The 15,724-nt window shown below is 40.8% G+C and overlaps 1 protein-coding gene across 1 annotated transcript in view; it reads right to left on the bottom strand.

Annotated features, from left to right (window-relative positions):
• The window catches only part of LOC126473372 (uridine diphosphate glucose pyrophosphatase NUDT14-like), a 90,698-nt gene that overhangs the window by 63,264 nt on the left and 11,710 nt on the right, over window positions 1–15,724 (bottom strand). The window contains exons 2-3 of the mRNA XM_050100379.1: window positions 10,998–11,041; window positions 10,856–10,920 (exon numbers count right to left, since the gene is read on the bottom strand). Coding sequence (XP_049956336.1) covers window positions 10,856–10,920; window positions 10,998–11,041 — 109 coding nt within the window. The remainder of the gene's footprint in view (window positions 1–10,855; window positions 10,921–10,997; window positions 11,042–15,724) is intronic.

The following is a 15,724-nucleotide window of genomic DNA, read 5'->3' as shown; positions in this document are numbered from 1 at the left end:
GACCTCAGGGGGAAGGTCAAAACGAATCGGTAAGAAATTTGAAAGCTCAAAGTGGTCACGTGGGCGCAATTTCGTTTCCTGAAGGCAGAGTACAAGGGGACGATGCGATGGGGTAACGAGAACAGAACTACAGGTACCAGGTGGGAGAACACAGGGTTTGTGACTAGCCAGTAACTTGCCAGGGGCAAGGCACTTTCTCCTTTACCCGGGTCTCTCGAACAGCTCACTCATCGAGATACATGGGACAATCCCGAGAGGAGGCGGTAAAGCTGCCATTGCAGTTGATACGGCTGGGAGAAGGAGGTGGACAATCGCCCTCATACATATCCCTACCACAGGTGACACATTTGGCTGGGTGTCGACAAGACATTCTAGTGGGGTTGAATTGGTGACACTGCTAGCAGTGCATCGGGTTCGGAATGTACAGCTGGACAGTCATAATTTCATAGCCTGATTTGAGCTTGGACGGAAGCACCACTCTATCAAAGGGGAGAAAGAGGGTGCGGGTGGGCACTACAGAGGAATCTACCTTTTTGATTAGATGATGGACGTCAGTGACACCCTGATCAGAGAGGTAAGATTGGATTTCGGCCTCAGTTAGACTGTCAAGCAGTCTAGCTTAAATTACACCATGGGAAGAATTCAAAGTTCTACAGGACTCGACACGAACAGGGTAACTGTGGAGAAGTGACGCAGCGAGCAGTTGTTGTGCTCGAGGATTAGAAGTGGTCTCCAAAAGCAAAGTGCCATTCCATAAACGAGAGCAGGATTTCACAGGGTCAGCAATTGCATCAACACCTTTCTCAATAATAAACGTGTTTACCGTGGTGAAGGACTGACCGTCTTCAGTACAGGAAACCATGAGGAACCTCGGTGGAGCGAGAAGGGTCTTTGAATCATTAGCCTCATTATGTTTATGTTTTGTAGACGTCGAATGGGAAGATGATTGACCCATCGCGAGGAAATCCCCCATGATTGCCAACGTCTCCAATGGTGCTCTCCTTCCAAATGGGGGCTCCCTTCACAAGGGGGCGCACCCACCTTAGGTGATTATTCACACCTCAGGTCACACCACCTGAACACCTGACAGAAGAAGGTTGCAGCTCAGGTAGTCACTCCTCCCTGGGCTTGGCCTGTACCAGGGGTATGTGCGAACCCTATCTGTCAACCTGGGGCTGGGAACTACACATTACCCAGTCACCTGTTATGTGTCAGACGCATGGGCCAGCCTTCATGAGTGCACGTGGAGGAAGAAGAAAAAAAGAGGACCCTCACACACCGAAGTGGAGGAACGAGAGGGGAAGGGAAGCAAAGAAAGGAAAAGGGAGTGAAAAACAAAGGTGAGACTGTTCGTACGTCAGTGACAGAATGCAGAACATTCTCAATTATACCCCAGACGTGTTCCCCGAGGGAGGGGAAAAAGAATAGTAAGAGGATAGACATGCCGCACGCAAGGGAAAAAATGCTGCAAAGGCTGGGACCCCACGGTAGCCAAGCACGACCCCACCAAAGAGTGGAGAGTCCCCTGGGGGGATATGGTTAGTGTGGTGCCAGAAGAACATTATGGCAAAACAGAATCATCATATGCAAAACAAAAATTTGTATTTTTAATACAAGTGTGAAGACTGTCTTTCTGTACTGCAGTGAAAGTTAGAAAGCAGACATGAAGATAGATATCTCTGTCACATCCTGGATATCTGGTGGTCAAATAGAATAGTAATGAGGAGCTCTGGAGGACAAGAAATCAGTTATGTTTAGAAGACCTGATACATGACAGAAACTAGAGACAGCAGGAGCGCACATTACGAAAGTAGAGAGAGCAATCTAGAATAAGGTATTCGAATGGAATCCAGAGAGAACAGGTAAGAGATTTATTTATTCTTCAGTGCAGTCTGTTACCTGAGAAGCTAAAATAGTAAATATATGTATTAATTATTTATTCCTGGTATGTAGTTAAAAAAGAACTGTAATACTAAAATGCTAATACTATACTGCTTGACAACTGCTAAGGAACACACACATTGTAGGACAGGAATAATCAGAGGCAATGAGGTGTAGTGGTAAATTTAACAAAAAAAGGTACACATTTTGTCATATGGAAAATACAGGGTAGCAGACAGATATAACGTTCATCTTTGACTCAGATCAGACTCCCGAGATAAAAGTCAATATTGGACTCTCAGCAATGAATATACCCTCCCCAGCCACTAATGCACATTTTGCAGCTGTTATTTGTACTAGCTACCAAACTATTGAGGAGTCTTTGGAGGATATTGTCCCATTCCTCTCTCAAGGCAGTTTTCACTTCTTGCATAGTTCAGGGAGGGTGTGTTCATTGAGAAACATGTCCGCCAAGAGCCTCTGAGGTGTGCTTTATAGTGTTTAGGTCCAGGAAGTACGTAGACCATTCTATATGTTCAATATCTTCACTTTCCAGTGTGTCCGAGACCTCAGTGTTGCTGTGTGGGCAGGCATTGTTGCCCATAAACAGGAAGTTGACACCTACCACACTCCTAAAACAGATGGACATGGTCTGGAATGATCTCCGTGCAATACCGCTGTCCTGTAACGGCACCCCGCGCAGATACATGCAGCAGTGTTCAGCCACTGTGCATAACGCTTGCCCAAACCACAACATCTAGGCCATACAAGTGACTTCCTGAACATTCGGTGGTGTGTAACCTGTTCGCCTGTCTCCCCACACTAAATGGTGTGCAGAATCACTTGCCACAGTGAAGTGGGATTCATCAGAGACCATCACTCTGGACCACTATAGTTGACTCCAAGCTACACACTTGCTGCAACAATGAACTCTTTCTCGACAATGGTATGGTTGAAGTCAGATGCATTTAACAGAATTCCAAGAACACAAACCAGCCAGATTTAATTGCTGCAAAATGGTTCTGACAGAGAAATGTGTGTCATTAGCAGTTGAAAGGTCCGCTGCGATCTGCCTAGGAGGGAGATGTCTGTTCCTTTTTGTCACTAGAATTACGTATCAATTCCCTTATGGTGGTGGTCCATCTATAACTACTGGCATGCTTTCACATAGCATTTCCACATACAATGGCCTTTTTTAATACCAAGATGAAACTTTGGATGTATCCTTTACTGTTGTCCACAGTAGTGACACTTTGACCAGCTCTGAGCCTTTCAACTGCTCGTTCATGATTGTAAGCACTCAAAATGATGTCTTTCAGACATGTTGACGTACCACACAGAATGTTGCATAAATCAGTTCCACAACAATGATCGTCAGACACTGTAATGCATGAACTGTTGATGCATACAGAGTTTTTGTGCACAGGCTTCACTGAAGTTAACATGTCCCGCCCTCTACGTTTCCTTTTACTATCACCGGTAGGGTGTCACTTAGCAAATGTAGGTTGTTCCATGGCAACTGGCAGCTGTTCTTTAGCAAGCTTGTTGTTCCTTAGCAACTGTCAAGCAATATACAACTACTTTCTATCACTATGTACAATAAAGACCTTAATCAATTGCCCACCTACTAACACTATTGTCAGTGTTACAGAATCTGTTATGATTTTGTTCATTTCTTAGATTACATTTTAACTGTAGGTGGTTGTTTGCAGTACTGGATCTGCCTTCATAATACCTGGTCAACAGCCATATAGCTTTTGGCCACAGCCTTTGTCAGTAAAAAAAAAACACACACACACACACACACACACACACACACACACACACACACACACACACACAGATAGAGAGAGAGAGAGAGAGAGAGAGAGAGAGAGAGAGAGAGAGAGAGGCACAATTAAAAGAGACTCACATATAGCTTTCGGCCACAACCTCCATCAGTAAGTAAAACACACACACACACACACACACACACACACACACACACACACACACACACACACACACACACGCGACCAATGTGGCACAGCATGCAGCTGAGCATAAAACACTTGATTTTAATGGCTGCTTCACTACCCAAGCCATGTGGATTCTTCCCTCCACACCAGCTTTCTGAATTGCATAGATGGCAGTTATCGTTGCAACACATTCTTCTCTCCCGTAATTATCCTGGCCTCAACCTACAGTATCATACTGTCCCCACATACTCCACCCAACAGTTTCCATCCCCTCTGTCCTATTATCTCTTCCTTATTCTCATCTCTCATCCTGTTTATTTCAGCCCTCTGCCAATGCAACTGCCCATCTTTCCCCGATCCTCTCCTTTTTTCCCCCACCTCCTTGCCCCAAAACCTCCAGATGTTCCACCTGCTGGCAGTCTAGTCCCTGCACACTCCACCAGAGAGTGTTCGTCTCTCTCCCCACCCATTCATTACAATACCTTCCCCTTCCCCATCGCCTCCAGATTGCCACTTGCATCCTACGTGATGTTGCATTCTGGCCTGAGATGCTGGAGTTGTCGGTCAAGTGTGTGTGAGATGTGCTTGCTTGTGTGTGGTGTGTGTGGTGTGTGTGTGTGTGTGTGTGTGTGTGTGTGTGTGTGTGTTCAGTAACTGATGAAGGCTGTGTGAGTGAGTGACTTTTAATTGTGCCTGTCTGCAACTTGGCGTGTCTTCTCTATGGTAAGTAGTAATCTGCCTTTTCTTACATTGTTAACTGCAGTTTATTTTTAATTGTACTGCCATGTGTTGATTGATGTCGTTGGGGCATTTTCTGTTTTTCAGGCCATGTAATATTGTAGAATTTACCTACAACTTTATGTGTAAGGTGATGTGTTTTATACTCGTAAGAGATTCCACACAAGCAACTGTAAATTTTAACAGTTAGTAATAAGCTAGCAAGAAAATAAAAAACACTGATCAGCGTTAAATTAGATTGGATTAGATTAGACGTACTTTTCATTTGAATAGATCATAGTGAGGAGATCATCCAGAACACAGAACATGTCAGAGAAACAAGAATAAACAATAAATATTTACAAAGAAAAACTAATATGCTAATGTGAATGTGATAGAAAATATTCATTGCTGGATCCATCCATTAACATACCACAAAATTGGTTCCCGGATGCTATCTTTATCACTATAACCCATGGTGAGTCAAACAGTTGCACCATTTGGGCTTTAAGAGGCTCGTGTAATGAATCTTTTACATATTGTTATCTTCCTAGAAAGATTTAAGACATGATGATACTAGGCCGCTTCACACAAAAGTAGATAAAGATTTTCTACTTTATCTCATCATTTCCAGCGTACAAAAATTTTTGAGAAAATGTGCAAAATTATTTGTAAACTCACAGGACATAACAATCATTCTCAGCAGTAACCAGTCTTGATTTTAAAATGGACTATCAACTGAAGTGGCTGTATGTACTTTGATAAATGGTATACTAGTCAATAAACCAAAAATTATCATCACGCAAACATACTGTGACTTGGGTAAGGTTTCTAACTGTGTGACCCATGGTACTGTGAATATTATGATAAAGATAGATTGCAACTTCCCATACAGCGGAGATGTTGAGTTGCAGACAGGCACAACATAAAGACTACTAAACACATAAGCTTTCAGTGAGAAGGCCTTCTTCTGAAATAATTAAACAAACAAACAAACAAACAAACACACACACACACACACACACACACACACACACACACACACACACACACACATACATATACGATCATTGTCTCAGGCTGCCAAGGCCAGTCTGTGACATTACTCATATGTGTGTCAGTTGTGTTTGCGGGAATGTGTGAGTGTATGCATTTACATCTACATCTAGGTGATTACTCTGCTATTCACAATAAAGTGCCTGGCAGAGGATTCAATGAACCACCTTCAAGTGGTCTCTCTACCATTCCATTCCCGAACAGTGCAGGGGAAAAACGAGCACTTAAATTTTTTTGCGCGAGCCCTGATTTCTTTTATTTTATCATGATGATCCTTTCTCCCCATGTAGGTGGGTGCCAACAGAACATTTCCGCAATCAGAGGAGAAAACTGGTGATTGAAATTTCATGAGAACATCCTGTCACAATGAAAACGCCTTTGTTTTAATGATTGCCACTCCAATTCATGCATCATGTTTGTGGCATTATCTCCCCTATTTCACAATAGCACAAAACAAGCCGCCCTTCTTTGAACTTTTTCGACATCATCCATCAGTCCCACCTGATGTGGATCCCACACCACACAGCAATACTCCAGAATAGGGCGCACAAGCGTGGTGTAAGCAGTCTCTTTAGTAGACCTGTTGCACCTTCTAAGTGTTCTGCCAATGAATCACAGTCTTTGGTTTGCTCTACCGACGACATTATCTACGTGATCATTTCACTTTAGGTTATTTGTAATTGTAATCCCTCAGTATTTATTTGAATTTACACCCTTAATATTTGTGTGACTAGATGTGTTTCCCAAGAACGATGTTTTCTGAATCCGTGCTAACTATGTGTCAATAAATTGTTTTCTTCAAGGTAATTCATAATGTTCAAACACTGTATATATTCCAAAACCCTACTGCAAATTGACATTACTGATATGGGCCTGTAATTCAGCGGATTACTCCTATTTCCCTTTTTGGATATTGGTGAGACTTGAGCAATTTTCCAGTCTTTCGGTACGGAACTTCCTGTGAGCGAGCAGTTGTATATAATTGCTAAATATGGAGCTACTGAATCAGCATACTCTGAAAGGAACCTGACTGGTATACAATTTGGACCGGAGGCCTTGCCTTTATTAAGTGATTTAAGCTGCTTTGCTACATTGAAGATATCTACTTCTATGTTTCTATCTTGGCAATTGTTCTTGATTGGAATTCAGGAATATTTACTTCATCTTCTTTGATGAAGGAGTTTCAGAAAACCTTGTTTAATAACTCTGCTTCAGTAGCACTGTCATCAGTGACTTCGCCATTGTTATTTCGCAGTGGAGTTATTGATTGCGTCTTGCCATTGGTGTGCTTTAGGTGTGACCAGAATCTCTTTGGGTTTTCTGCCAGATTCCAAGAGAATTTCGTTATGGAAATTATTAAAAGCATCTTGCATTGAAGTATGCACTATAATTTGAAATTCTGCAAAACTTTGCCAATCTTGGGGATTTTGCCTTATTTTAAATTTGGCATGTTTTTTTGTTGCTTCTGCAACAGCGATCTGACCCATTTTGTGTACCAATGGGGGATCAGTACCATCACTTATTAATTTATGTGGTATATATCTCTCAATTGCCATCGATACTATCTCTTTGAAATCATTCCACATATTTTCTACACTTATGTGATCAGATCGGAAGGAGTGGAGACTGTCTCTCAAAAAGGTGTTAAGAGCATTTTTATCAGCTTTTTTAAATGTATGTACTTTTTGTTTCTTTTTGATGGTTGCATGTGTTATGGTATTCAGCCTAGCATCAATTGCCTTGTGGTCGCTAATCCACAAGTTCACCAAGGCACTGTTTGGCCAGGTTGGCCCATTCCTCAATGTCGACTCGCCATAGATCCCTCAGAGTGGTCGGTGGGTCACATCATCCACAAACAGCCCTTTTCAATCTGTCCCAGGCTTGTTGGATAGAGTTCATGCCTCAAGAACATGCTGGCCACTCTAGTTCTAGTGATGTCGTTATCCTGAAGGAAATCATTCACAAAATGTGCACGATGGGGGCGCGAATTGTCATCCATGAAGACGAATGCCTCGCCAATATGCTGCCAATATGGTTGCACTATTGGTCGGGGGATGGTATTCAAGTATCGTACAGCCGTTACGCGCCTTCCATGACCACCAGCGGCATACGTCGGCCCCACATAATGCCACTCCAAAACAGCAGGGAACCTTCAGCTTGCTGCACTTACTGGACAGTGTGACTAAGGCGTTCAGCCTGACTGGGTTGCCTCCAAACATGTCTCTGACAACTGTCTGGTTGAAGGCATATGTGACTCTCATAGGTGAAGAGAATGTGATGTCAATCCTGAGCAGTCCATTCGGCATGTTGTTGGGCCCATCTGTACCGCACTGCATGGTATCGTGGTTGCAGAGATGGACCTCGCCATGGACGTTGGGAGTGAAGGTGTGCATTATGCAGCCTATTGCGCGCAGTTGGAGTCATAACACAACATCCTGTGGCTGCACAAAAAGCATTATTCAACATGGTAGCATTGCTGTCAGGGTTCCTCCGAGCCATAATCCGTAGGTAGCCATCATCCACTGCGGTAGTAGTCCTTGGTCGGCCTGAGCGAGGTATGTCATTGACAGTTCCTGTTTCTCTGTATCTCCTCCATGTCCAAAGAACACGTCTTCGGTTCACTCCAAGACACCTGGAAACTTCCCTTGTTGAGAGCCCTTTCTGGCACAAAGTAACAATGCAGACATAATCGAACTGCGGTATTCACGGTCTAGGCACGGTTGAACTACAGACAACACGAACCATGTACCTCCTTCATGGTGGTATGACTGGAACTGATCGGCTGCTTGACACCCCCCCCTCCCTCCCAATAGGTGCTGCTTACGCATGGTTGTTTACATTTTTGGGCGGGTTTAGTGACATCTGTGAACAGTCAAAGGGACTATGTCTGTGATACAATATCCACAGTCAACATCTATCTTCAGGAGTTCTAGCAACCGGGGTGATGCAAAATTTTTTTTGACATGTGTATAACATCTAATGTTAGAATAGTGAACTTCTCAGCATTTATTCTTGAATTAATACTCTTCAGTATGTGCAATTATTCCTCTCCATCCTTCCAGTACCAAATCTCAATTTGTTCCTCCTATTAATGTTTATTTTGTTTTAGCTGTGTTGGGTTCAAGGCACCATATTTAAACTACTCCATTGATTTCTGGGTGATATATTCAATGTTTTCTTCATTTTGTGTCAAAATTAGCTGGTCACCATCAAACTTTAGTGAAGATATAGTACCATCATTTATTGGGATTCCACGTTCTTACATGTTTTCTTCCAATTTTCCAATGCTTTTTCTGAATATATTTTATAAAGAGACAGCGATAGGCTAAATCCCTGATGTAATCCCTTTGTGAGTTTAAATCCAGGTGAGAGAGAGTTTTGTACTTTTGTTGCTGCAGTAGCATTTTCATATAGGTTCTGATTTGCTTTATTTATGGTAGTATTAATATTACATGATTTTAAAGGCTTCCACAAGCTGCATAATGGTATATCATCAAAAGCTCTTCCTGTGTCTGCAAATACTAAGTGAAGGGGTGATATCAAATACTTTTATGTTCCAGCATTTGTTGCAAACAATATATGGTCTATAGTTAAATCTTGCTGCTCTGATGCTAGCTTGTTTTTTGACCTCCTTTTCCCTGTATTCTTTCTCTAAAAATGTTTAATAATCTTTGCGTAATGTCTGCTAAATATATTAGTCACAGTTATTCCTCTATAACTGTCAACTCATCCTTTTTTTTTCCTTTCTTATGAATTGCTGATATAAATCGTACATCAAAATCTTCTGGGGTGGACTCACTATTTAAACATGTTTCAAAAAGGTTTCTTAAAAGTTCATATAATTTATCGTACTATATTTCAACACTTCATTTACGGTTCCTCCAATTCTGCAGCTCTTCCAGTCTGTAAAGATTTGATTGAATCTTTTACCATCTCTAGAAATGTTTCCATAATTTTCTGTTTCACTACTAATTGTTTCCAAAAATCCTTCTCTATTTTCTGTCTACAGTTCTTTAAAATATTTTCCCCAAAACTGAATGAAGTGCTTGGTTTAAAAATACTAGTGACCTACAAACCATCACCCAAGGTGCTTTCCTATTGACCTTAAATGAACACAATGTAGCAGTAAGGAGCTCCCATTCTTCTTAAGGCTTTTTTTTTACACTTAGCTTGCAATTTTTGCTTTATATTGGCAGATTGCTTCTAAATTTGCTGCAATGTCTCAATGCTTTCGTCCACAATCTCTAAATTACTAATGCTGTTAGAGGTACCCAGACTGCAGGAATATTGACTTCATGTAGCCCAAGTTTAGTAGAAAACTGGCAGAATGTCAAATGTGAATGAATTCTAGGTAAATGCACTGAAAAAGCCAAATATCTTGATCATAGAAAACAATTTGTAAATCACTGACAAAAATATTGTAGAAATACTGTAACACAAATAGTATTTTTCATTGTCATTAAAAAATGAATTTTGTATATTTATGAATCAGTATCGAACGATGGATGAGGTAAAGGTAACCGCTGGCTGTATACTTAATGTTGAAATCAGTTGCATTATAAGACTGAATACACAGCGAAGCTTTCACACAATGTCCTTCCTTGGAGCTAACAGACTAACAAAAACATGCTTAATCATTATCAAAACTGTCCTGTCAGTATTTTATGTAACTCTGTGTATTCCATAATATTATACTTGGGTAAACTAAAATGTTGTAGTATTAGTTGTTTCCCTCTTACAGTGATGCAATCTTACTCTCATAGCAGAAAGCTGAGCAGCGAACTGACAGACCGCACCATACAAATTCAGAACGCGGGAATGTAAAATGCTGCTCCAAGTGAGCTGAACAGTGGTTAGTATACTGAATTTATATTACTAAGGGCTCTAGCAGACATACATCCAGCATGACTTAAGGTTTTGGTGGTGTCCCTGAATTGATTAAACTGAAAGCAAGGACAATTTCTCTAAAAAGTACAATGTTTGTTACCTCTTAAGGACATATGGTCCAAATGATACACCACAAATTGAAAAATCTTGTTTATGTGCTTGTTGACTGCTTAACAAGTAACAGGGTGCACTGTTGCCTTCACATCTTCCTTTTTCAATTCCATCCATGGATTTTCATTGATGTAAATCAACATTTTTATTCATGTAACCAAATCAGTCTTGCAAAATCTAACCAGCTAATTCACATTCTCTCTCTCTCTTTTTTTTTTTACTGGTTGTGACTACTGAATACTTACCTGGTCGAAACTGTCTAACAAATACAAACACTTTCCTTGTCGTGTTGAATAGTAAAACTGCTACACTGAAAATCAGAAAACATATAATTAAATATAGCAACAAAAGTGCAAAATACATATAGTAAGAGAAGGGCATATGTACCTGTCATGAATTCTCAATAAATCCCAAGCTTTGCGAATGCCATTCTGTAAATGAAGATGAATTCTGTGATCACACTGTTCTCGGTCAGAGAAGTTTCCTAAGTACTTCTAACAATCTTACAGATAGATTATATTCATATTGCATGAGAAGAAATACCTGCTAGTAACACAAGCTCCCAGTAACTCAACTGATTAATTTTATAACTAGTTCTGTATTAGTTGGCTAGCTACAAAATGTTTCATCGGTAACATGATTAAATATACTGATAGTTGCTACTCACCATACAGAAGAGATGCTGAGTCGCAGATAGGTACAACAAAAAGACTGTCAAACATAGTTCTGTCTGGTCTTGACAGCCAGAGACTGTTGCTCTTTATGTGTGGATTGCATTTGTGTGTGTTGTCTATTCTGATGAAGGCCAGTTTGGGCGAAAGCTTCATTTGACAGTCTTTTTGTTGTGCCTCTCTATGGTGAATAGCAACTATCCTTTTCATAACATTATCCTATCCTGGATTTTCCATTAAATATACTGAGTTAGTTACAGGGAACACTGTCCATGCTGGCATCAAATAATGGTTCTCTTTTTAGGTACACAACCAACCATTTATTTTCTATAATAGTTACATCATTTTACGAATAGAAGAATTCTTTATTTTTGCACATAAATGTCATTTTGTTGATGCATTTTTGTAAACATTGTGGCAGTTTTACAACGCCTATGCCATACCAACTCGCTGCCATGTCCTTCAGGAAATGATGAACCTCATCTTTCAGCTCATTACCAGAGCAGAACCACTGCCCATACAAATGTTCCTTCAACTCAGGGAACAGGTAGTAGTTCCAGGATGCAAAGTCCAGACAATACGGTGGGAGGATGATGACATTCCAGTCACCATTTGCAGGAGATTGATGGTTTGATGGGTGATGTGCAGAGGGGGTGTGTTCATGGAGCATGCTTACACCATTGCTCAACATTCCTCTTCTCAGGTTCTGAGTAGTCCTGAGTTTTTTGGGTGTTTCACAGTACATGTCAGCATTTATTGTTGTCTGTTGCCACTATTTCACTGGCAGACTGTGCTTGTTTGAATTTTTGTAGCTTGGGTGAAGAGGGATGGCACCACTATCGTGACCGTTGTTTTGTCTCTAGTGTTGAGTGAAATGTCCAGGTTTTTTTACCCACAACAATCGAGTCCAAGAAGTTTTCCTTACATGATGAAGAAATTCATGGGAAGATAAACTCGTCATCATTTGTGGTTTCCTGTTAGCATGCATGGTATATGTCTTGCACACACCTTCTGATATTACTACTTTTCAGTTAAAATCCTGTGGATGGCGCTTCAGGAAACCTCAGAATCCAAAATGTAGAGAGCACCTAGAGTGATCCTTCAATTTTTGTGCACAGTTTCCTCTAATTTTATGACCATCTCATCATAAATTGACGGCCTACTGCTCCTTTCTTTGTGGTGAATCTCAATAAGACTGGTTGCAAACTTTCTACTTTGCTTCCAAATGGTTTAATGCACTTTGCATTCAAAAATCTAATAACTGTGGGAAATTCACAATTGTGAAGTTTGTGTGTGTTTATTTTGGAGTGGACCAAGCACCACTCACAACAGTGTGGCCAACAACTGTATTAACTGTTTCTCTACAGCTGCAAATAATAGGAGACTTTTTTTGGGAGCACCCTCAGAAATGAGAACAAAACACAGCCCTCCCTAATGTGTCAAAAATGTGTGGTACATTAAGACATGAACAAGAACCCTTGTTGCATGGGCAATGCTCTTACTGAGTAAGTTATCTGGGCATACTTCACAGCCTGATTTATAGCTTCACTCTGTCAGTACCACTCTCCTACTTTCTGTACCCCCACACACTATCTTCAGTGTATCTTACTGAACAAATACCAATGGATAAATGATTCCTTCTGGAAACAACTACACGGTCTACATTCGAGTCCTTGCCTAGCACACAGTTTTAGTTTTATCAGACATTCTCATTACAGTGTACACAACGATGGAGAGTGGAAGCATCTTTCTTTCTGAGACCAAAAATGCTTTGTAACAGTCAATAGAGAAAATAGCGGTTGGCCTCATGGAATATATATATAATAATGAAATTTTCATCACATCTTGTACTGCCCCAATGGAAGTAGATTCAGATGTCACACAGATCACTGATTCATGCTCATACAGCATGATGTGACAGTGCTCCGTTCACAGCCACTGTCTACCACCATGGTGTGAGGTCTAAAGATGGTCTAGGGCACAGTGAAACCAGTAACCTCATAAAAAAAGAAGATTCTTGCAGTTGTGACTGTACATGTTCATTTTTAAATTCACAATAATCTAACGGAATGACTCTATTCCTGAACTATTCATCAAAAAAGAAAAATAATCTATTTGGTGCCAAGTGGTCTGGCCCCATCTCGCATGAACCACTCGGTGCCCAGTCAATCCTCCAGTGCTAGCTGTGTGGTACCAAATTGTTCCAAAATTGCAATGTAATGTTCACTAGTGATCATTATTGCATGAAAAAAGAGCCAATAATGACTCTGCCCTACAGCCCAAAAAATAGCTTTGGGAGAATACAGTGGTTTTGCTTCACACAAATGGGGATTTTTGGAACCCCAAAATCACCAGTTTTATTTATTCAAGAGTCTATTCAGGTGGAAGTGTGCTTCATCTGTGAACCAGATGCAGCCAATATCAAATTCTTCATAATCAACTGTTGTGACAATCTAGCTCACAAAGTCAGCCCTCTGTGGCACAGCTCCAAGAGTTACAGCCTGGTACTTTTGAATTTGAAAGGAAACATGTGTAGACTCTTCCTCAGTATTTTCTGCATGCTGAAATGCTTCTGCTGCAATGCTTCCAACAGATTTCTTTAGATTTTGTTGAATAACTCCAGAAGCTGTGGCAGCAATGTCAGGTGTAACTAAAGGTTGCTGGGTCAACATTCCCCACTAGATCATCAGACATGCTGCCTATCCACTGAAATGTGGCGAAGAGCTTATGAATAGTTTTGACATCAGGTCTTTGTGAACATTAAACCATGTTTTAAAACAGTGCCTTGTTGCCGTAGGACTGTGTTCTAACTTGTGATATTCCTGTTCCAGAAAAACACGTTGTTCATTGCAATACAATTTTAACCTTTACCTTCAGCACACTAACCTCCTTTCATGTTTCAGCAGTTACTGTAATTGCAGCACAATCCGTTAGCAGCTTTTTGACGTATTTCAAAACTTGTGTATGACTTCTGTATAAAATTCTTACACCTTTCACAATAAACACACCATTTGTTGCACTTGTCTATCAAATCTTAATTTTCAAGATACTTAATTTTAGTTTACCGTTGGGCACAAAGTATTTCTCCCTGCACTTGTTTACTTATCTCCTTCGCCTTATCTTGCTGTCCTTTCCCCACTTTTATACCCAATACAACCTACAACCTACCTGCTCCATCTCACTTAATTGTCCTTTTGTCGTAATCCACTTATACATTCTCACAAATTCCCGCCACATCATTCTCTCCTTTTGTGCCATCTTCTATGATTTTTTTCTTCTTTTTTTACTTATGGTTGACTAATGTTTTCTTACCTAAGTGTAACCTGACACAGCTGCTATTACCATCATTCTCAAAGAATCTGTAGTTCTCTGCCATCCACTCCCTCTTCATCTCCTTTCTTACCTCCCCCAACTTCTCCCTTCACTGTTGCCATTGAGAAGTACAAATGGCTGGCAAAGTTAAGCCCTCCCTAAGTGTTTTATGGACCTTCGTATATTTTTTACTGAGGGTTACCACTTCTGAAAATGGCTACTGAGCGACTGACCTTTCTTGTTTTGAGAGGCAGTATGGAGGAGGGAACACCCCATACCATTGTTATCCTTACAACTTGCTTCTGCTTTCCACAATACTAGGCCAATGCAACACTTTTCAGTACTTACGGCCCATTTCTGACATATGAGCTAACACAAATAAGCACTGTATTGAATGCTGACTGGGCCTCGCAAACATCTACGAGGATATTATTTCCATTCACACTTAAGGGTAGATATAAATGCAGCATTAAGTCTCTCTCAGTTTCTTTGTTAACACCGCAAATAGCTTTGTTGCTTGAGGGTAATAACAAGACACCTGATGCTCAGCTTGTGGAGTAGAATGATAGCTAAAATAGGACTCTGACGTTGACCAATATGCAGCACACAATTAATAGCTGTTTCAAAGTATCAGTACAGAGGTTGGTTACAGTACTGCTACATCAAGCACTATAGCCACTATAATGACCTCATTATGGTGGATAGTGTTGGAGATCATAAAACAGGAAGTCTTGCAGTGCTATACTCTACTCAGTCATAAATAAGTTGCACACAAATAAATGCTCCGTAAAATAGCAACAAATTGGTTCAATCTGCGCCCCAATTCTTATCACTGTTGCACTTTGAGAATTTTAGTGCCCTCAACTTTTGTAACAGAACAGATACGTGTCAGTAACGAGTGTATTTCCAAAACTTTGAACAGTTACAGGGCTATTACAAATGATTGAAGCGATTTCATAAATTCACTGTAGCTCCATTCATTGACATATGGTCACGACACACTACAGATACGTAGCAAAACTCATAAAGTTTTGTTCGGCTGAAGCCGCACTTCCGGTTTCTGCCGCCAGAGCGCTCGAGAGCGCAGTGAGACAAAATGGTGACAGGAGCCGAGAAAACGTATGTCGTGCT

This window comes from Schistocerca serialis, chromosome 4 (genome assembly GCF_023864345.2).
Source record: "Schistocerca serialis cubense isolate TAMUIC-IGC-003099 chromosome 4, iqSchSeri2.2, whole genome shotgun sequence".
NCBI classification, from domain to species: Eukaryota; Metazoa; Arthropoda; class Insecta; order Orthoptera; family Acrididae; genus Schistocerca; species Schistocerca serialis.
This window is presented reverse-complemented; position numbering and strand designations above follow the sequence as displayed.